Source organism: Onychostruthus taczanowskii, unplaced genomic scaffold (assembly GCF_017590055.1).
Source record: "Onychostruthus taczanowskii isolate IOZ18803 unplaced genomic scaffold, ASM1759005v1 scaffold7, whole genome shotgun sequence".
In the NCBI taxonomy this organism is placed as follows: Eukaryota; Metazoa; Chordata; class Aves; order Passeriformes; family Passeridae; genus Onychostruthus; species Onychostruthus taczanowskii.
This window is the reverse complement of record NW_024504786.1, coordinates 372948-394110: the sequence shown is the minus strand read 5'-3', so window position 1 is coordinate 394110 and position 21163 is coordinate 372948. Positions and strand designations below refer to the sequence as shown.

General features: G+C 49.1%; 1 protein-coding gene across 1 annotated transcript in view; it reads left to right on the top strand.

Annotated features, from left to right (window-relative positions):
• The window catches only part of DNAJC6 (DnaJ heat shock protein family (Hsp40) member C6), a 41262-nt gene that overhangs the window by 11077 nt on the left and 9022 nt on the right, over positions 1 to 21163 (top strand). The window contains exons 2-12 of the mRNA XM_041421755.1: positions 8271 to 8421; positions 9108 to 9157; positions 9254 to 9402; positions 12949 to 13071; positions 14988 to 15121; positions 16534 to 16728; positions 17365 to 17482; positions 18024 to 18103; positions 18275 to 18468; positions 18562 to 18642; positions 19266 to 19715. Of these exons, the coding sequence (XP_041277689.1) occupies positions 8271 to 8421; positions 9108 to 9157; positions 9254 to 9402; positions 12949 to 13071; positions 14988 to 15121; positions 16534 to 16728; positions 17365 to 17482; positions 18024 to 18103; positions 18275 to 18468; positions 18562 to 18642; positions 19266 to 19715 (1725 nt within the window). The remainder of the gene's footprint in view (positions 1 to 8270; positions 8422 to 9107; positions 9158 to 9253; positions 9403 to 12948; positions 13072 to 14987; positions 15122 to 16533; positions 16729 to 17364; positions 17483 to 18023; positions 18104 to 18274; positions 18469 to 18561; positions 18643 to 19265; positions 19716 to 21163) is intronic.

Sequence of the window (21163 nt, the reverse complement as noted above, 5' to 3'; positions counted from 1 at the left end):
GCAGAGCCACAAGGGCCCCCTGAGCCTCCTGTGCTCCAGGCTGAGCCCCTTCCCAGCTCCCTCAGCCTCTTCTGGAGCTCCAGACCCTCTCCCAGCCCTTTTCCCTTCCCTGGGCATGGGCCAGCCCCTCCATGTCCTTGTCCTGAGGGGCCCAAAATTTCCCCCAGGACAGGGGGACTGGGACAGGCACTGCCCTGCTCCTGCTGCCACAGCTCTGCTGCAGGGAAAGACCATTTCCAACCAGGTTAAAAAAGTGAACAATCAAACCTTTCTCTTCTTTCCCCTCATCTTGGATTTCTTCTGCACCTGGGCACAGGAAAATGCCCTTTGCTCTGTGAAATATTTGTGTGTGGTCACCAGTGAGGAATTCCACTTGCTGGAGGGGTGAGGATTTGTGCTGGAGGAAAAGCACTGGCAGTTCTGGGGCAAGTTGCTGCTGGTTTCACTGACAGGGTTGTGTTTGCTGTCACCAACTCCCCTGAACTGAGGAACTGGGCTCATGTTTGGTTTTTCTATTAATTTCCTTAGACTAATGCAAAGTGTTAGATCTTCAAGCATCCTCTCTTAATGCAGATTTGCAGCCTCATAAACACCTTCTTGCAAGGAAAATAATCAGTGGCTGCAGCTTTGCTCCAACTCCCAAGTGCTTCTGATTATTGGCTTAATATTTTTTTTTTTTTTTTGGACTGGTGTTGCTCAGAGTGAAAAGAAGCAAAAGGCAGGAAGCAGAAGCACAGGGGTGCTGCTGGAAGGCAGGAGCTCCTCATGGATGGCAGGGAGCTGGCACAGAGGGGTCAGCTGAGTCCTGAACAGAATCTTGGAATGGTTTGGGATGGAAGGACCTTAAAGCTCATCCAGTGCCACCCCTGTCATGGCAGGGACACCTCCCACTGTCCCAGGCTGCTCCAGCCCCAGTGTCCAGCCTGGCCTTGGGCACTGCCAGGGATCCAGGGGCAGCCACAGCTGCTCTGGGAATTCCAGGCTCTCCCCACTGCCAGGGATCCAGGGGCATTCCCAATCTCCCATCCATCCCTGCCCTCTGGCAGTGGGAGCCATTCCCTGTGTCCTGTCCCTCCAGGCCTTGTCCCCAGTCCCTCTCCAGCTCTCCTGGAGCCCCTCCAGGCCCTGCCAGGGGCTCTGAGCTCTCCCTGGATCCTTCTCCTCTCCAGGTGAGCACCCCCAGCTCTTGCAGCCTGGCTCCAGAGGGGCTCCAGCCCTGCAGCAGCTCCAGGGGCTCCTCTGGACCATCCCAAGCATAGGGATGGGAGATCTGTGTGCTGGGAAGTTCTGTGGAATGCTGCAGGATCACAGCACACAGCTCCAGTGGGGTCTCTGCTCCTGTTGTTCCTCCTGCCCATCTTGGGATGGAGGTTTGGAAATGGATGAGGGGAGGTTCAAAGAGCAACCTGAGCTGAACCTCACAGGACACAAAACACCACGAGTTAAAAACCAGATTCCAAGAAAAGCATCTACCCAGAGCTGCTTCTGTCTCTCCCTTTTTAAGTTGCTGCAAGTGCTCTCAAGATGAGAACCAGGCAGAATTTTGAAGAAGCCAATTTATTTGGGTTTTTGCTGTGGCATTCAATTCTGCTTTCTTAGCAGCTGGCTGAGCACTGAAAGAAGAGGTTCTAGGAAATAAGATGCAAAAGTAACAGCAAGGATAGTTGTTATGAAAGGAAAATACCCTTTCTGTGCTGTTTTGTGATGTTTATAATCTAGATAAGATAAAGAGTTGGGGCATGAACTTGCCTGTGCCCTGTGCTTCCTCAGGCAGAGTAACCATGAAGAAAAAGCCTCTGAAAGAAGCTGCAAGTGGTGAAATTGAGATTTCTTGAGCTGTTTTACACTTGCAAACATAATGTCTTGTGCTCTGGTGATTCCTTTTCTCTGAGTCAGAAGAGAGACATCTCCATGTCACTGGCACAGGGACAAAGGCCCGGCCTGACAATGTTGTCCTGTGTTCCTCTCGCTGCCTTTTCAAACGGGGAGGTTCTGTTTAATGGCTCCTTTGTTTGCTTGGTGTGTTTTGGACACTTGAACGATTGGGTGTTGGCAGAGTCTTGTCTTTTCTCAGTTGTTTTGACAGGGGGGAGAAGCAGAGAGAATGTCGATCAACTCCAAAGACAGATTTCGTGCTCCGTGCTGGCGGCTCGCTGTCGGGCCTTGCTGAAGTTGAGTTTCATGAGGGGAAATTTTTAACAAATTAAACAAATCTGGCAAGCACTGGGTGGAAATCCCTCCCTCCCTTCTCAATATTACTATTCTGCTGAAAAAACACGGAATAAAACCACCTCTTTGTGGAAATTCTCCATGTTTTTGGTGCAAGCTGCACTCATCAGTTTCCATTTCTCAAGCAAAAGCAGAAAGAGTGAACCTTAATTCTTCAAATTTCCATGAAGTTTACATTTAAGCAGCCCCAAACTAACCTTTGGATAAAAAGCTTTAGGCTCATGCAGTGTTAGTTCTGGAATTTTATCCCAGCAAAGCACAAAAAGAGGTTCTTGAGCTCTCTACCCTGAAGTTGGCTGCCAGAGGATCCGAGTGATTCCCACAGGAGGTCGGGGACCCTTTGTTGCCCAACAGAAACACAGAATTATGGAATTGCTCAGGCTGGAAAAGCCCTCTCAGACCATCTTTTAAATGGGAAGACCATCTTCCAGGGATGCCTGTTGCCAGGGCTGGACAACACTTTTGGGGAAGAAATTTTCCCAATATCCAACCCAAAGCTCCCTGGTTCTGAGGCGTTTTCCATCTCCTCCAGGCAAAAGGCCTGGATGGGGCAGTACCAGTAAACTGGAAACTGCAGTAAACTGCTGGAAAGCTGCAGTAAAAAAACCCCAAACAACCTCCTAAGCAACAGCTCCCTGCTCAGCTGAATAAATTGTTGAAGATATCTGGTGCTGGGGATGCTTCTGTGCCTCATGATTGTCTGCTTAGGAGAGAAATATTCTGGTTTTACCCCTTGGATGAGGATCTGAAGTGATGGGAGAAGGGGGAATACCTGGAAAATCCCAGAGGGAAGGGTTGGATGGATATTGGGAAGGAATTCCTGGCTGGGAGGGTGGGCAGGCCCTGGCACAGGGTGCCCAGAGAAGCTGTGGCTGTCCCTGGATCTCTGGAAGTGTCCCAGGATGGGCTTTGGAGCACCATGGGACAGTGGAAATGTCAGGATGAGTGAAACCTGGGCTTGGGGGTCTCAGCACTGGTTTTGTCAAATGAGTAGAGTCTCTTCTGCTCTGCACAGGTTTTGCTGCTTATTTTTATGGAATAACACTTTAAGATATCTGTGCTCAGCCTCATAGGGAACCTAACTCTACCAGGAATCTGGGACAGTGGAGGAGGAGGAGGAGACAGATGGGACTGGTAGCAAAAAAATGGGTAAAAAATTATCAGTTTTTGGGATCTGTGTGAGTCTGAGGGACTTCCCAAGTAATTTCTGCAGGTTTTCCCTGTGAATGCTCCTTTATCACTGTTTTAGTTGCCTCTGCTGGTGGTGATTTCTCTCCCAAACCATCACCCAGTGACTGTTGAAAAGTTGATGTAATTGTGGCACTTGGGCTGTGTCTGACCCAAGACAGGATGCAAATGCCCATAACAGCATCGATGGTTTAGTCTTGGCTTAAATGTAGTAAAGCTCAGCTGTCCAGATGAAGAATACGTGCTGGAAGGAAGGTTTGGGGTTCAAGATGTGATTTTGTGTCCTTAAAAACACAGTTAGAACCAGAGAATCACAGGTGATTTGGGCTGGGAGGGATTTTGAAGCCCATCTCAATCCAAGCCCACACTCCACCATCCCAGGTAGTTCCAAGCCCAGCTGGCAGGAGAAGCCCTCAGATCTCTGATACTGGCTTTGATAACATCTCAGCTATTGATTATCCCTGGGTGCAGAGGAGCCACTGCCCAGAGATTTGCTTTCAGGAGCTCCTGCCACCCTTGCCTGGGCAGGGAAGGTGAAATTCCTCTTTGCAATCCTCTGAAAGATGGACTGAGGGGAACAGCAGGAGCTGGGGATGCTGAGGGTACCCAGGGATGTGGATTCCCTGCTCTGCACCCAACACCCCTCCAGCCACGGGAAACCCTTTAAAGGATGCTCCAACCCTGCTGGAGCAGGAATTTCTGCTCCAGGGCTGCTCCTCCTCCCCTGCAGACCCTTCCAGGAGTGGAAATCATGTCAGTATGATCCTGGAGTTGTAGCAGCCTGGCTTTGCTCCCTGCAGGCTGGTAGGAAAGCACGTCCCACATGAGGCAGGCTTTGCTGGGAGAGCTGGCTGGGGGAGGAACGTGAGCTCTGCTGGCTGCTGGGGGGGGGAGAGGCACAAAAAGCAGCTTTTTTTTTTTTTTTTTTTGCTGAGTGTTCCTTAAAAACAATCTAGGCTTTGTTGCTGAAGCCACAACAACAGTGGCTCGACTCCTTTCAATGCAGGGAACTTAAAAGGGCTGTTTCTGCCCAGGCACAGAGCAGCCTCCACCTTTATCTTAGGGGATAAAACAAGCAAAAAACATTTCTTTCCCCTAGAAAATACCTCGTGGGGAGGGAGAAGGCTGCAACAAGCATAAAAAAATATCTAGAAATGGGGAATTTGGGACACAAACACAGGAACAAACAAATGTTTTCCCATTGTAGTGCCAGGCTCTTGTGGTACCATTGGAAGAGAAGTCAGGGGGGATTTAAAACTCCCAAACCTCTTTTTTTGGGAAGGTGGGAGATGAGACTTTAAGGCTTTTCTGTGCTGGAATGAGATGGTCTTTCAGATCCCAAACCATTCTGTGATTCCACGATGAGGAACAGGGAATATTTAGATCCTTCCTCACTCCACCTCTAACAGAAGCACAGGCAGCATCTCCCTGAGCAAAAATAAAACCCCTCATTTGACACTGAAGATATTGTTACACAAAATCTGGGCAGGCTGAGGGAAACCTGCTTCCTTTCCTGTGGTTTCATGTCTGCTTTTTGTCTGCCCTTTCCAGGCAAAAAGGGTCTGTTCACTCCTGCTAAGTGACCTGGGAAAGGCAGCACTTCTCTGCTGAGCCTCAGTTTCCAGGCGTCTTCCTTCCCCCTCCCCTCTGTGGGGCTCAGAGTTGCTTCATCAGCACAAATACCCAGACTGGCAGAGTCTGAAATGCCTGTTAAATGTCGGCTGGCTCCCCCTGGGCTCTCAGGAGAGCTGGAATTCAGGCCTGTGCTTTAAGGGGTTCCTGCCTTGTCTGGGGGGGCTGCTCAGGGACCTCCCCAGGCAGACAGGACCTCCAGCAGTGCAGGTTTTGCAGGGAAAGATTCCAAATCTGGAATTCCAGCAGCGAGCACCTCCCTCGGCTGGTGGCAGGGTGTGACCTGCTGCTGCTGGTCACTCTGGGGCACCTCTGACAAAATGTCCCCATCACTTGAGGTCACATCTGTTCCACTCTCCCATTTCTGCCTCCAAACCCCTGCAAGTGTTTGGGTTTTGAGAATAAGCACAAACACTGCTCGTGGCACTGCAGGGGACAGCAGGAGGGGGTATTTCCCTTCTGGATTTGTGGTTTCTTTCCCTTTCCCTGGGTAGGAAATGAGTTTCCTGGCCTGGCTAATCCAGACATTGATGGTTTTGCCACCCTCATCTGCTCCAGTACTGAGCACATCCCCCTGAGCTCCCCTGGATCACTGTTCTCTTCCAAAGCTCTCTCTGCCTTGGGAGGAGAAGTTCTCCTGCACATCCATCTCCTGATCCTCTGTAAAATTAGCACTTAGGTGCTTTAATTAAGATTTGCACACCCTCCAGCTCCCATCCTGTCCAACACCAGGCTGGTGCTGTCAGCAGGGGCTCCCTCAGCTGAACTCTCACTGCTGGGGGTGGACCATGGCAGGAAGGCTCCCACCTGACATATTCAGTTTTGGAAGGAGGTTGTTGCTCTGTTTGGTATTTCCTTATCACTCTGCACAGCTCCCTGAAAGGTGCCTGTGCTCAGCTGGGGCTGGGCTCTTTCTCGTGAACTGACAGAACCAGAGGACACAGCCTCAAGCTGCACCAAGGGAAATTTAGGTTGGATGTTAGGGAAAAGTTTTTTACAGAAACAGTGATAAAGGTCTGGAATGGTGTTTAAAAAAAGCCTGGATGTGGCACTGGGTGCCAGGGTTTAGCTGAGGTGTTGGGGCTGGGTTGGACTCGATGATCTTGAAGGTCTCTTCCAACTCAGTGATTCTGGGATTCTGTGAATTTTGGGATTCTGTGATTCTGTGATTCTGGGACTGGTGACTGTTGGAGGTTTATTCTGAACACAGAATGGTCCAACCTGGCCTTGGACGCTTCCAGGGATCCAGGAGCAGCCACAGCTTCTCTGGAAATTCTATTCCAGGGCCTGCCCACCCTCCCAGGGAACAATTCCTTCCCAACATGCCATCCATCCCTGCCCTGTGGCAGTGGGAGCCATTTCTTGCTCAGCCATCCTTTCTGATTCTCTGCTTTAGGGGACAGGGGGCACAGGAATTGATTCCTGCTGCTTCTCTTAGAAATACAGTGAAAGTCTCCTTCTCTCTGTTTCTCCTCTTCTCTCCACTTTCTATATCTTCAGATTGATTTCTAAAGATTTTAAGTTTTCCATACTCTCAGAGCCCTTCTGTTGCTCTCCTACAGCATTTCCAGCTGTAAGAATTTGCCCAGTGCTGTTGAACCTCTGATCCTTTGTCCCCTTTTCCCTGTTCCAAGCTACCACTCTTCCACCTTGCTTTCCTTTAAAAGCTGACCTGCAGAACTAAAAGCCCCCTTTGAACATCTCCTCCTCCCAGCCCGGGCTCTTCCAGCACAGAATAACATGAAAACAACTTTTTTGAGGGGAGATCAAACACAGATTCCATGCTTGGAAGCCAACAAGCTTCTTTGATTTTTTCCTTTATTTTTTTTTTTTTTTTTAATTTTATTTTTAAAATCATACTCACAGGAAGTTTGGCAAAAGAAATATTCCTGTGCCTTCTGTTCTGTAGCAGAGTGTAGAGGAGAGGTGGCCTCTAATTTTACCAGTCTAGGACCTGGATCAGGTGCTGTGGATCAGAGCAGCATCACCTTCCCAGTGGAATCTCCACTTTCAGGATTTATGGGTAGCTCACCATGGGTGAGGCTGCCTGAGAGTGGGGGGTGCATTTGCAGTTAAATTATCATTTTACCATGGAATTGTAGAACAGTTTGGGGTGGACAGCCTTCAGTCAGCTGGGAGGGTGACCCTGAAGGGACCCCTGTGAGGGATGTCGCAGGGCGGGGGGAGAGTCTTTTTCTCACTCCTGAGGAGGTGGTTCTTGGTCGTGATAAACAAATCAGCCAGGCTGGGTTGGGTTGGAGGTGAGGGAGTTTCAAACCAGAGAATGGCTTTGGTTGGAAGGGACCTTGAAGATCACAGAATCCCAGAATTCATTAGGTTGGAACATCCCTACCAGAGCATTGAGTCCAAGCTGTGCCCGATGCCCACCTTGTCACTCAGGAAGGCCTGGACACCTCCAGGGATGGGCACTCCGACCCTCCCTGGGCAGTTCCAGTGCCTGACCTCCCTTTCCATGGGGAAATTCCTGCTGCTGCCCACCCTGAGCCTGCCCTGGCCCAGCCTGGGGCTGTTCCCTCTGCTCCTGTCCCTGTTCCCTGGAGCACAGCCCGACCCCCCGGCTGTCCCCTCCTGGCAGGAGCTGTGCAGAGCCACAAGGGCCCCCTGAGCCTCCTTTGCTCCAGGCTGAGCCCCTTCCCAGCTCCCTCAGCCTCTCCTGGAGCTCCAGACCCTCTTCCAGCTCTTTTCCATTCCCTGGACATGCTCCAGCCCCTCAGGGTCAGTTTTGTCATGAGGGGCCCCAAACTGGACACAGCCCTGGAGGTGTGCCCTTGCAGAGCCCAGCACAGGGGGACAATCCCTTCCCTGCTCCTGCTGCCACCCAATTCCTGCCACAGCCCAGGTGCCACTGCCCTCTTGGCCACCTGGGCACACCTGGCTGATGTTCAGATCACCCAGTTCAAGCCCCAGTTTAGATATTTCACCTTGTTGTCCTCCCTGTGTTGAGACTGAACACTCAACCTGCACACAGGGCTGAGAGCTCTGAGCCCAGCTGGCAGGAAGGAGCCATCCCTCATCCCCTGGAGGAGGAAAACCACTTTTCCTCATGCCTGACACCCAGCAGCTCATGGGGACCTGCTTGGTGTGGACAGAGCAGAGGGGTTGTTGGGGTTTGTTCCAAACCAGTGATGTTGGCTTTGGTTTTGTTGTGTTGCAATTCCTGGTTTTGCTGTGTTGTAATTTTTGGTTTTGCTGTGTTGAAGGTGCCTCGTCACCAGACATGGAGTCCAGCTATGGGGGAGGCCTGCTGGACATGGTGAAGGGAGGAGCAGGGAGGCTCTTCAGCAACCTGAAGGACAACCTGAAGGACACCCTGAAGGACACCTCCTCCAAGGTCATGCAGTCTGTGGCCAGGTACAGTGCACCTGAAGCAGGAAAAACCAGGAAAGGGGAAAATCCCCAATAATTTCTTTGGTTCTGTCTCATAACTGGGATTTGGCCTCAAGGAAGTGGGGAAAAACAAAGTAAAACAATGTGAGCTCATAGTGAGTGTCAGCACCCTGAAATCTGGGAAATGCCAGTGAAAGTGGAGCACCTGGTCTCCAGTTCCTGGAGGATTCCCTGTGGGATCCTTCCAGTGAACCACCATTTGAATATTTATTTTGTTGCTGGTGTTGATTGTTGATTTTATCTCTGCTGTGCTCGCTGATGTTCCCATCCCTAAATCCACCTTGGAATGGAAGAGAGGCTGAGGTGACTTTGCTTTGGGGACTCTCCCTGTGCCCAGCTCCAAGGGATTGGGGGCTACAAGAAATGAAGGAAATTTAATGCAAGACCCCGGAGGGTTTGAGGGATCTGCAAAGTGCAAACTGCTGGAGATTTCTCCTGGAAACTGGCACTAAAAATTAATGACAAAAGGGAAAAGGGACCTTTCTTGCATGTTTTGTATCCAGTTAATTGCATGTGGTGATGGGGAGGCTGGGTCACTGTCTGCATCTCAAGAATTCACTTGGAAGATGATTTTTCCTTGTGTGATAAGTAGATCTTTCTGGGCAACACTCCTGAAGTGCCTAAATTCTGTCCCCTGCTTTGTCTCTTAGTTACACCAAGGGAGAGCTGGATATTTCCTACATTACCTCAAGGATCATAGGTAAGCACTGCTCCCTGGAGAAACACAACCTGCAATAGCCCAAACCCCAGAATTCCATCCACTCCCACTGATCCTGGCCTCTCCTTGCTTTGCCAGTGATGTCTTTTCCTGCTGAGGGCGTGGAGCTGGGATTCAGGAACCACATTGAGGATGTCAGGACGTTCCTGGACTCCAGGCACCCCGACCACTACACCGTGTTCAACTTGTCACCCAAATATTATCGCAGTGCCAAGTTCCACAACAGGGTGAGTGCCTTCCACGGGGGCAAAGTGCTCAGGGAAAGGGGCAGCAGCTCCTGTTGTGCCCAGAATTGAAGGGGATTTAGGAGTTAGAGGTGTTTTTAAGCTCCTGGGGTGGGTTTGGGAGTTTTAGCTGGGAGCACGGGAATGAAAGAGCTGGAAAGTTCGGGGATGATGTTCATGTGAGGAGCCTGAAGGGGTGAAGGGCATTGCATGGAGGGGAGCCTGGGCTGCAGTAAAATAAAAAATAAATCAGAGTTTATTCTCCTCCTACAGAGTGTTGGAGCTGCTGCAGAAAAAGAATAAAATGAAAAGCCTTTGTAAGAAATTACCAATAGAAGGAGGGAGATGATTTTCTTGCAGCTGGGCTTTAATCAAGCAGGCAAAGCTCGGGATGGAAACGGGATCTGAGGGGCATTTTGGCTCTTGTGACTTTAAAAAGCCACCTGCACTGCCTGGCCCAGTTTCCCTCTCTAAAACCAGAGCAGCATCAGGGAGCACTGCGAGCCTCTGCTTCATTAATGGCTTTTAGAGGAAATCTCTATGAAATGCTGCTGCTGAAATGCAAGATTAGATTTAATCTTTCTGAAAACTTCCTGTTCTTTCCCTTTCCCACAAGGGAGTGCTGTGTTCTGGGGCTGTGCTCTGTTTTTTTTTTTAATTTCTAACTTTTTGCTGCCTTCAACCCAAAAGGCAGCAGCAGTTGCCAGGCTTAACTCTCAGTCAGGGTAAATGAATCTAATCTAAGGCTAATTTAGTTTTAATTTGAGGTGTAGCTGAATTTATCTTTAGTAATTCTGATCACCAGAAACCACTCATTGACACTTGAAGCAAATTTCTCTGTGGCCATCAGTAACCAGACTTCAAATACGAGTAAATGAACAGGGAAGACTAATTAAGAGATATTAAGAACTCTGAATCTTCAGTCTTGATTGATTTTGGTGCACCACTGATGCTGTTTGTGGGTGGAGAAACATTTATCTACTTCTGAAAGCCCAGCATTAAAGATCTATTGCTGTGTGAGCTGGCCATAATTGCTGAATCCCTGGAATTATCTCCAACCCTGCCCAACACCTCAACAAGTGACTTTTAATGTCACTCTCAAAGGACAGCTCGGTGCTTTGGAACCTTGCCACCTTGCCTTGACTCACACAGGAAGAAAATGAAATGATCTTTTATTAAAATATTGTGCTTTCAGTTTATGAGCTGAGAAGTCCTGATTCCAAGTATTTTTCATGAGAAAGAAGTGTGAATAACACAATACATAAAATAAATACCAGGCTGAGCTTTGTATGTCTTGTAAAAAATACTAAAGGGCTCTCAAGGAGGTGAAACCCCAGTGAGTTTTCTTCTGGGATGAGGATGTCAGCTGAGCTGCACTGGTTCTTTGACAGGAAAAGCTTTTCAGTCCCTGCTTTCTTTAAAACTTTCTGCTCCTAAGATCCAAGTGGGTCACTGTGCTGCGTGGTGGCACAGGAGGGAGGTGAATTCATGTCCTGCTGGGCCATTTCCCTGCCTAGGTGTGGCTGAGTGGGTCAGCAAGCCCCAGGTGCCCAGTCTGCTGAGGAGGAGAGGGCACTGAGGCGCTGGGAAAGGTTTTCCAGAGAAGCTGTGGCTGCCCCAAACCTGGAAGTGTCCAAGGATAGAGCTGGGAACACCCTGGGATAGTGGAAGGCAGCAGGAGGTGAACAAGATGATCTTCAGGGTCCCTTCCACCCCACCCAGAGCGTGACTCAGAGACCTGGCTGTGCTCCGTTGTCCCCTCTGGGTCCCCAAGAGGAGAGGAGAGGACAGGAGAGGACAGGAGAGGAGAGGAGACGAGAGGAGAGGAGAGGAGAGGAGAGGAGAGGAGAGGAGAGGAGAGCAGTTTCAAACCACAGAACTCAAATCTGACATGAAAAAAACCCAAACCTCAAAGCCCCTCGTGGGTCACGTTCCTGGCAGTTGCTGGCCTGCTGCTCAAATCAAACCCCAGCTATATCTTCCAACCTAAGACACAAGTGCTGAGTGCTTATTCCCAGAGCTGGGTGGAGAATTCCAGTTGCTTTTCCCTAAGGTTGTCTGTGCTGAGTGCTGGTGAGGTTCTGTTTGATAGAAATACCAAGCACACATTTAATTTCCTAATTGCTAACCATCAGGCAGATGTGTAATTAGAGGCAACGTAAATATGTAATTATGGACTGGTGGGAAACGTCTATTATTTACTAGAGAAGTGATAATGGCTTTTCCAGATGCTTGGCAGGGAGGTCTGCTCTGAGGACTGTCAGTGGAAGGGTCACTGTAGGAATTGTAACAGGGAAAATCAAGGTTGTACAACAGAAAGAATGAAAGAAACTCTGGAGACAGGAGAAGGTGGAGAGGGTAAATAGGGAATGGTCACTCCCTGCTCTCCAAACTTTGAGCACTGCTTGATCTGTTCACAAAGCCACATCTGGATATTCTGGAGGCCAAAACCAGATCTAAAAAGCAATCAGATAAATATCTAACTTGCTGTGAGACAAAAATGGAATTTGCCAGCTTGGCCTGGCCCTGCATGCCATGGGAGCCTTTGGGATCCTTGCTGGACACAGCACAGCCTGGCAGGGCTCTGGTTGGAATCTGGGTGTCTGTTTCTGCTCCAAGATGTGCAGGTGTCAGACAGAACCTGCAGTGCAAGTTTTATAAAACCTGGAGCATTTCCTTCCTGTAGAGATGAAACAGTTCTGGGGATCATGTGGCTGTTTAAGAACATCTGGGCAAATCATCTCCTTCCTTCCCTGTTCCCACTGAGCAGCAGCCAAATGTCAGCTGAGAGAGAGAGAGAGAACCAATTCTTCAGCTGAGGACAAGCCTCGGGACATTCCTTCTTTAAGTTTCTTCTGGCCAGAAATGCCTTTAAAAAAAAAAAGATATTTCAGTTAAAACCAGATGAAAGGGAGATGTCTGTTGAGGGCTGTTTGATGTGCTGCTTGGGACTGCAAGGACTGACTCAGAACCAGCATGCTGAGGAATAGGAACCAGACAGACTTTGAGATTTGTGGGGTTTCAGCTCTAAGGAGCCATTCATTTTTATGGCTCATATGTTGACATGCTTAGATAGGATTTTTTTTTTTAAACAGAATTTTCTCTTTCATCAGTTTAATATCTGTCACATAGGGCTTGGAAATCCTGTGCCAGAGAAGGATTCAGAACAACAGATGCTCAGTGCCCTGTGCAAATCAGAGCAGTTTTTAGGGACACGTTGTACAAAGGCTTTAGAAATCGAGGTGAGACTGGAGCGTTCTGAAAGAGCCCCTCCAGATGAGCTGATGTGAAATGTAAATCTTGAAAAATGTGCAGGCAGGAACAACACATCAGCCCAATGTCATTCCATTGAGAAAGCTTTTTTGTCTGCCTCCTCATAACCCACGGGAGGCACGGCGCGGAGTTACGCACGAGGAGAGCTGGAGCAGGATTCCAGCACACAACTCCGGGTTGTAAAGGACAAGTAGGTGTCTTGGCAGGGAGAATTAGTAGAGCAGGGCTTGTTTAGTGCTCCCACAAAGCTGTTTTTGTGCTGCTGCATCCCTGCAGGTGTCTGAGTGCAGCTGGCCTGTCCGGCAGGCGCCCAGCCTGCACAACCTCTACGCTGTCTGCAAGAACATGCACAACTGGCTGCAGCAGAACCCCAAAAACGTCTGTGTCATCCACTGCATGGTGAGTGCACCCACAGCAGCCAGCCACAGCTGGGGAGTGCCACGTCACACTGCTCGTGGAGTGCCTGCGGGCTGTGGGCCAGGATGGGGACAACTCCTGCGATGGGATGGGATGGGATTGACCCAGAGGAAGGGACATCATCACCCAAAGCTCATCTGGAACAGAATCACTGAATGAGAAGCAGAAATGCAAAGCAGGAGACATCAAAATCATTCTCTAGGAGGAAGATTTGAATTTCACCCAAGAGCTGTCAGCTTGATAGGATTTGGCCAGGGTGCCCAGAGCAGCTGTGGCTGCCCCTGGATCCCTGGAAGTGCCCAAGGTCAGGCTGGACAGGGCTTGGAGCAGCCTGGAACAGTGGAAGTTGTCCCTTCCTATAGCAGGGGTGCACTGGATGGGCTTTAAGGTTCCGCCCAACACAGACCATTCTGTGATTCTGTGATTTGCATTTTAATCTAAGGAGAAAATGCAGCCTTTGGACTGAAGGGGGCTGGAAACTGGGCAGAAATCACAGAGCTGGGAATTCTGTTGAGCTGTGAAATGGAGACTGTTGAAGTCTCCTGCCATCAGGAGAGGTCAGGCCTGGCTGAAGGAAGGCCCCAGAGGGGTTACTCAGCACTGGGCAATGCTGTGCTGTGTGAGGGTGGTGTGATCCTGGATCACTCCTAATTTACTCCATCCAACCCTTCCCCTTGACAGCAATGCCCAAAAGCAGAGTTCTGCTTTGCTCCTGGAGCCTAAATTAAACCAGGAGGCTGTCAGCCCTGATCAGCAGAAACTGGGAGGAGTGGAGGAAATGACTGATCCCAAATTGCACAGAGCTCCCATGTGAACCTGGCATTTCTGCCTCTTACAGCACAGCCAGCAGCTCCAGGATGTAAATTCCCTTTAAACAGAGGGAAGGATGCACTTGATGCCTCCAATCCTGGAAATCCAACTCAAAAATCCAATTCCTTTCCTGTCCTTTGAGCAATGGATATCAGAATAATGTGATAAAGGACAGGGAGTCCTTTCCAACACCTTCTAACAAGGCTGCAGAAACCCACTTAGTTTATATGAACCTGAGAGATCTTGCCAGAAACAACTGGCAGGGGCTAAACTTGGAAAAAAGCAAACAGCCTGTTCATGTCAGCAGGTTCTTGGGGTCTGGATCAGCTCCAGTACAGAAAATCCTACAGAAAATGGCTGGAATGCCTAAAGGGGGCCTGAAAAAACCAATTGCAAGGAGCAACAATGGTGAGGCTTTGAGGAGTTGTGGATTCCCCATCCCTGGAAGTGTTCAAAGGGGTTTGGAGCAGGGATAGTGCAAGGTGTCTATCAGGAACCCAGGGCACTGGGAATACATTGATTTTCTCCTGCTCTTCCTACATTTTTCATCTATCAATGTGACTCAGCAAACTTTCCCCCATAATCACCTTAAAAAAACCCCATCAGGAGCAATCTGTAAGCTCAGAGCTGTGGAGGTGTTTGGGTGAGGGAGCCTGGGACCGCACTTTTTGTTTGTTTATCTTTTTCCAGGATAAGTTTCTATTAGAGGACTGCCTGCAGCTGTAGGATGGGTGCACTCTGACCCCTGTGGTCACTTCCAGGCCTATGTTTGAAATAATTATAGAATTACAGCTGGGGAGCAGCCATGAAACACCAACTTTTGCAGCCAGAATGTTCTTGTGGGCTTTCCAAACAAGTGTAAACCACCCTCAGCTTTGGCTGCTCCCTGGATTTTATCTTAGGCATTGTTCAAAGTCCTGGGTGTTGAACAAATGACACAGAACTCAAAATTCCTCATCATCTTGTGGTCTCAATCCTAGTCTTTCTGGATAAATTATATTTTGTGATTTCAGGAGGAGTGGGGAGCTGGAATTTAAAGGATCTCTCTGATACTCACAGTTTTTCCTCTCTGTCCCTTTCCCTGCCAGGACGGCCGTGCAGCCTCAGCAGTTCTGGTCAGTGCAATGTTCTGTTTCTGTCACCTCTTCTCTCATCCTGGCCCTGCTGTGCAGCTGCTGAACACAAAGAGACCTGGAATTGTACTGTGGCCATCTCACAGGAGGTACAGTACCCTGGCTCAGCACTGTGAGCTCCATCCCTCCTGCTCAAAGCTGCCCAAAGACCTGGCAGGTGTGCTTTGGCCCCCAGGCTCAGCCAGGTGTCCAGATCCCACAGTGTTCCTCAGAGATGAGCAGGGATCAGGTACTGAAAGAGCTTGCCCAGAGCAGCTGTGGGATTTATTTCCTTGGCAATCCTCAGTGGGGTCTCACCCCCAGCACAAAACCAGGTTCTGAGATAGAGCTGTGAAGCTGCTCTGAGCAGAGAGCAGGTGACCTTCAGATTTCCCAACCCGAATTATTGTGTTATTTGAGGTGTCTTTGCTCATTGCAGAGGGTGGGATTAGATCACTGCTAAAGGTCCTTGCAACCCAACCACCCCATGCTGAACCTATGGTTAACAGGGCCCTGCAGAATCCCTCTCCTGTGCCAGCTGCATCCTTACAGAACATCACTACAAGTGCAGTTTGTGCCAGCTGCATCCTTACAGAACACCACTGCAAGTGCAGGTTCTGTGCCAGCTGCATCCTTACAGAACACCACTGCAAGTGCAGGTTCTGTGCCAGCTGCATCCTTACAGAACACCACTGCAAGTGCAGGTTCTGTGCCAGCTGCATCCTTACAGAACACCACTGCAAGTGCAGGTTCTGTGCCAGCTGCATCCTTACAGAACACCACTGCAAGTGCAGGTTCTGTGCCAGCTGCATCCTTACAGAACACCACTGCAAGTGCAGGTTCTGTGCCAGCTGCATCCTTACAGAACACCACTGCAAGTGCAGGTTCTGTGCCAGCTGCATCCTTACAGAACACCACTGCAAGTGCAGGTTCTGTGCCAGCTGCATCCTTACAGAACACCACTGCAAGTGCAGGTTCTGTGCCAGCTGCATCCTTACAGAACACCACTGCAAGTGCAGGTTCTGTGCCAGCTGCATCCTTACAGAACACCACTGCAAGTGCAGGTTCTGTGCCAGCTGCATCCTTACAGAACACCACTGCAAGTGCAGGTTCTGTGCCAGCTGCATCCTTACAGAACACCACTGCAAGTGCAGGTTCTGTGCCAGCTGCATCCTTACAGAACACCACTGCAAGTGCAGGTTCTGTGCCAGCTGCATCCTTACAGAACACCACTGCAAGTGCAGGTTCTGTGCCAGCTGCATCCTTACAGAACACCACTGCAAGTGCAGGTTCTGTGCCAGCTGCATCCTTACAGAACACCACTGCAAGTGCAGGTTGTGGCAGCTGCATCCATACACAACAGCTCTGCATGTGCAGGCTCTGTGCCAGCTGCAGGGATGCTGGGGCTCATGGAGACTCCAGTCCTGGGCCTCCAAAATAACAGCACTGCTGCTGGATTTTGAGGCATGATTTTGAGCATGAAAGAAATGGAGGTTTCAGCCCTGGTTTTCTCTGCCTGCAGGTACATAGGGTACATTTGTGACCTAATAGCAGACAAACCTGTCATCCCCCACTGCAAACCACTCACGATCAAGTCAGTCACCCTCAGCCCCGTCCCCTGCTTCAACAAGCAGCGCAACGGCTGCCGGCCCTTCTGCGACATCCTCAGCGGAGAGACCAGGATCCTCACCACCTCCCAGGAGTACGAGAGGATGAAGTGAGTCCTGCCACCCCTGCCTCCCTCAGGGATGCAGCCACTGCCACTTTGCTGGGGGATATCTGAGCTGCAGTCATTGCCTGGCTGCTGATAAATGGAGATATTCACTGAGAGTTAGTGCCTGGGGTTGAAATAAATGGCCAGAGGGAGTCTGAGGTTGGAGGAGTGGGATAACTGCACAGGCATCAGGATCTGAGGTTGGCAGGAATGGGATAACTGCACAGACATCAGGATCTGAGGTTGGAGGAGTGGGATAACTGCACAGACATTAGGATCTGAGGTTGGAGGAGTGGGATAACTGCACAGACATCAGGATCTGAGGTTGGAGGAGTGGGATAGCTGCACAGGCATTAGGATCTGAGGTTGGAGGATTGGGATAACTGCATAGGCATCAGGATCTGAGGTTGGCAGGAATGGGATAACTGCACAGACATCAGGATCTGAGGTTGGCAAGAAGTGGGATACCTTCCTAGAGATCATCCAGTGCTCTGTTGCTTCCCCCTGTGGAATATTTTTGTTTAACCAAGTAGAGCATTGAATGCTCCTCCTTGCTTGGCCTGAAGGAGGTGAGAGCTTTGATGTGGACACGTGGTGGAAGGGAGCTTAACCCTGGCTTTCCTCCTCTTCCCCTCCAAGAGAATACCGTGTGCAGGAAGGGAAGGTGCTGATCCCACTGGGAGCCACTGTCCATGGAGATGTTGTTGTCTCTGTCTACCACATGAGATCGACCATCGGGGGACGCCTCCAAGCCAAAGTAGGAGCTGGTTTCTCTTCTCTTGTGTGGGGAACTAAGAGCTGGCCAAACATGGAATCTCCATAGTTTCCTTGAGAATGTGTTTAAAACTGGAATATTCAAGTTGCAGAGTGGGCAGTGAATATTTTCCTCCTCTCCACTCACTTTTGGTGCCCTTTGCTGTGTAGATGACATTTCCCTGAAGCCTCTGCTCCAAGTGAAATGGTTTTATATTTTTTGGGACACAAGCCTGTTGCTCCAATGTAATCAGTGGGAACAGCTAATTTCATTGCAAAACTGGTAAGTAGATCCCAGAAATAAAGACAAGCCTGGAAAGAAGGCCTATTTCTGAAGGTTTTCTGCTGTGTGGAGGCTGCAGCAGCAGGGTTGAAGGCAGATGGAAATACTGGGACTATCTGGGAATATTGAGAAGGAAATATTGCCTGTAGAACAAGCAGAATGAATTCAGTTATTCAGCAGTTAAGATTAGGGTTGACTTAACTAACTCCTGTATTTAAGCCCTTGTTCAGTCTGGTTCTCACTGCTTTTTTCTTCTTTTCAGATGACCAACACACAAATATTCCAAATTCAATTTCACACTGGATTCATAGCCCTGGGAACAACCACTCTCAAATTCACCAAGTGAGTGTTTGAAGCCAAACATTAATCAAACCTGATGCATAAAAGCCTGATGAAGGCTGAGGGAGAACAGTCACAGATGAAATATGAAAAGCCTGAATGTACTGAAAGCCTTTTTATAGCCTTCCAGAAATACTCTTCCCTTTTCAACTGGACCACTCTTGTCCCCTTTAGGCCTGAGCTGGATGCCTGTGACTCTCCAGACAAATATCCTCAGCTTTTTCATGTTATACTGGACATAGAAATACAGTCTGCAGACAGACAAACTGAATTAACTCCCCCATGGGAGAACTTCACGACAAAAGACATCAATCCCTCCATTCTCTTCTCCTCCCACCAGGAGCACCAGGACACTCTTGCTTTGGCAGGTAAGGGCTGCATGGATTTGTTCCCTTCCCACTATTTCTTCATGCTCAGCTGGGTTTTGTTTAATTCCACCTCTCTGGTGCTCTGTGCTGCAGGCAGAGGTGCCACGGATTCCCCTCAGGATAACATCAGGAACGTTGGGCAGAGTGCATTCTTCTCCTCTCTCAGCTGGCAAGGTAGGCAAGGCTTGGTCTTCAGAGTCGAATCTGCTCCAAAGAACACAAACAACTCCTGTTCCCTTGGCTGGAGCTGGAGTGAGGCTGAGGGATCCCACTGTAGCATTAGATCACAGAGCTGGGCACACCCTGGTGTTGCCATGGAGTGGGAATTCCTTTCCTTTCCTACAACATCCTCTTCAAACTGTGCTCTGTGGGACCATTGTTGACACACTTCTGGGGTGAACCTTCACCCAAGGCCTCCTTCGTGCTGAAGCTTGAAATAAATCAACCTTGATGAGAAAATTTAGGTTAATCTTGGCAAAGGAATCATGGGATCATTTAGTTTGGAAAAGACCTTTGGGGTCATCAAGTCCAACCATTCCTCAGCACTGCCAAGGCCACCACTGACCATGCCCCCAAGTGCCACATCCCCCGTGGATGGGGACCCCAGCTGTGCCAGGGCTGCAAAACCCTTTTTGGGGATGAAATTCGCCAGCTTTTACTTTAAAAAGCAAAATTATTTTAGCCAAATGCTGCTGTGCTATTCTCAGCTTTCTGTTCTGCTTGTAAGCTGATTTTTACGGGACCTTTGTGACGACCAAACTAACAGCTGCCTAATTTTATTTTCAATCATCATTTAGATCAGAAATCTGACAAAAGTAGCTCTCACCCCACCTCAGAGGATCGAGCAGCGTTGGTGCATGAGGAAAGCGAACAGTCAGATGACGAACTCTTGTCCCTTTCCAGTCAGCACAGTAATGCCAGCGGTGACAAGCCCCACGGGACACCCAAACACAGCAAAAAGCAGCAAGAGCCTGCAGCAGCACCTCCCCCTGAAGACGTGGACCTGCTGGGCCTGGATGGCAGCCCCATGAGCAAGAGCTTTCCCTCGCAGCCCAGCGCTGCCCCCTCTAACTCTGACCTGCTGAATGATTTGTTTGGGGTCGGAGGGCCGAGCTCCCAGAGCCCTGCTGGAGCTGCTGCTGCTGCTGAGGAGGTTTTCCACGTGGGGGGAGCTGGATCCGTGCAGTCGACCCCGCGGCGCTCGGCAGCTTCGGCGTCCCCGTCCCCGTCCCCGAGGGTAGGAGAAGGTAATGGTGGCTTTATTATAAAAATATAACAGCATTATCTATTGCATTGTCTATAAATATATAGATATATGCTGTCTCGCTTTGAAAATCAAAATTATAACAATTCAGAGGGAGGGGGGGTTTGCATTTTCCATTTCAGGTTTCCATTTCCATTCTGCCTTCCTTAGCAGACACAAGATAAATGATTTTTATGATTAAAAAATCATAAAAATCAGTAAGTACACATTATACAACCAATATATCAGCAATAAGTGTTTGAGGAAGTTAAGATAAACTTTTGAAACATTCATATATCAAGGAAACAGCAAAAACTTTAAACAGTTTGATATTAATAGCAATCATTATTTTTTTGGTGTTACCTCTAGAAGGCAAAACCAGCAGAGATTGTAATGAAGAACAGAACTTTTGATGAAATTGATGATATGATGAACTGCATCCCCCGCAAGGGGGGGACTTGGGCTTGGAGAATCCCTCTGGGGGATCTTGGCTACCTCCCTTTCATGTGGGGGATCCCAGGAGGCTCCTCTGCTCCAAGCTGGTCCTCACCAAACCAGTCCCTGCTGGAGCACACCCGGGGGTTTGGAGGCTCCTCACACCAACCACCACTGCAGAGCCTCAGTTTTGCTCTCATTTTGTGTCCAGTAGTGCACATGAATCTTACAGAAACTCCTCTGGGGGTTTGGGTAGACCTACAGCACCATGAATGGAATTTCTCTTTTAACTTAGGGAGTTTGGAGCTGTGAGAGGGATCCTGGACTAGGAAGTAGAGAATTTCTGTCTCTTGCAAGACCAGGCTGCAGGAGTGGTTGGATAGATATTGGGGAGAGGGATCTTTTGAAGGATGGAGCAGAGTAAGTGCAGAGAGAGAGAAGAATCCAAGTTTCAGCGGAAGAAATTGGTCACTTGTACCTGGAGAAGGTTTCTCTTGTTGTAGGCTCAGTCTGAGAGCTCTCACCCAGAGCAGGTTTTGCAGACACATCACACAAGAGGTGCAGCAAAAGATCAGGAAAAGATTTAGGGATTTATGAGCTCTGCAGAGGCAGAATCACACAGCTCAATTGTCCCAAGCCAGGAAAACAAGGATAAAAGCTTGGGAGATGAGAAAAGAGTAGTGACTGAGTAACATAAGTAATGAGTAGCATCATTACCACAGTGCAGAGCTTCTCAGGATTGTACTTTTCAGGATGCTTTTAACCTTAAATTTGTTGACAAGAATCTGAGTGACTTCATAGGAGCTTTTTTTGGTTAAGTTTGTTGGGGTTTTACACGGAAGAGAGAAGACTGAACAGAGTGATCACAAATGGAGTTTGAGAAGAATTGGAGTTTTGTAATAAGTGATAAGTAGGAAAAATATCCATTATTTTCTAAAGCTGTGTCTGAAAGTGCCTTTATCCCCAACATGGATAACCTCAGCCAGCCTGGAATCATCTTGAGAGGAAGGAGGAATG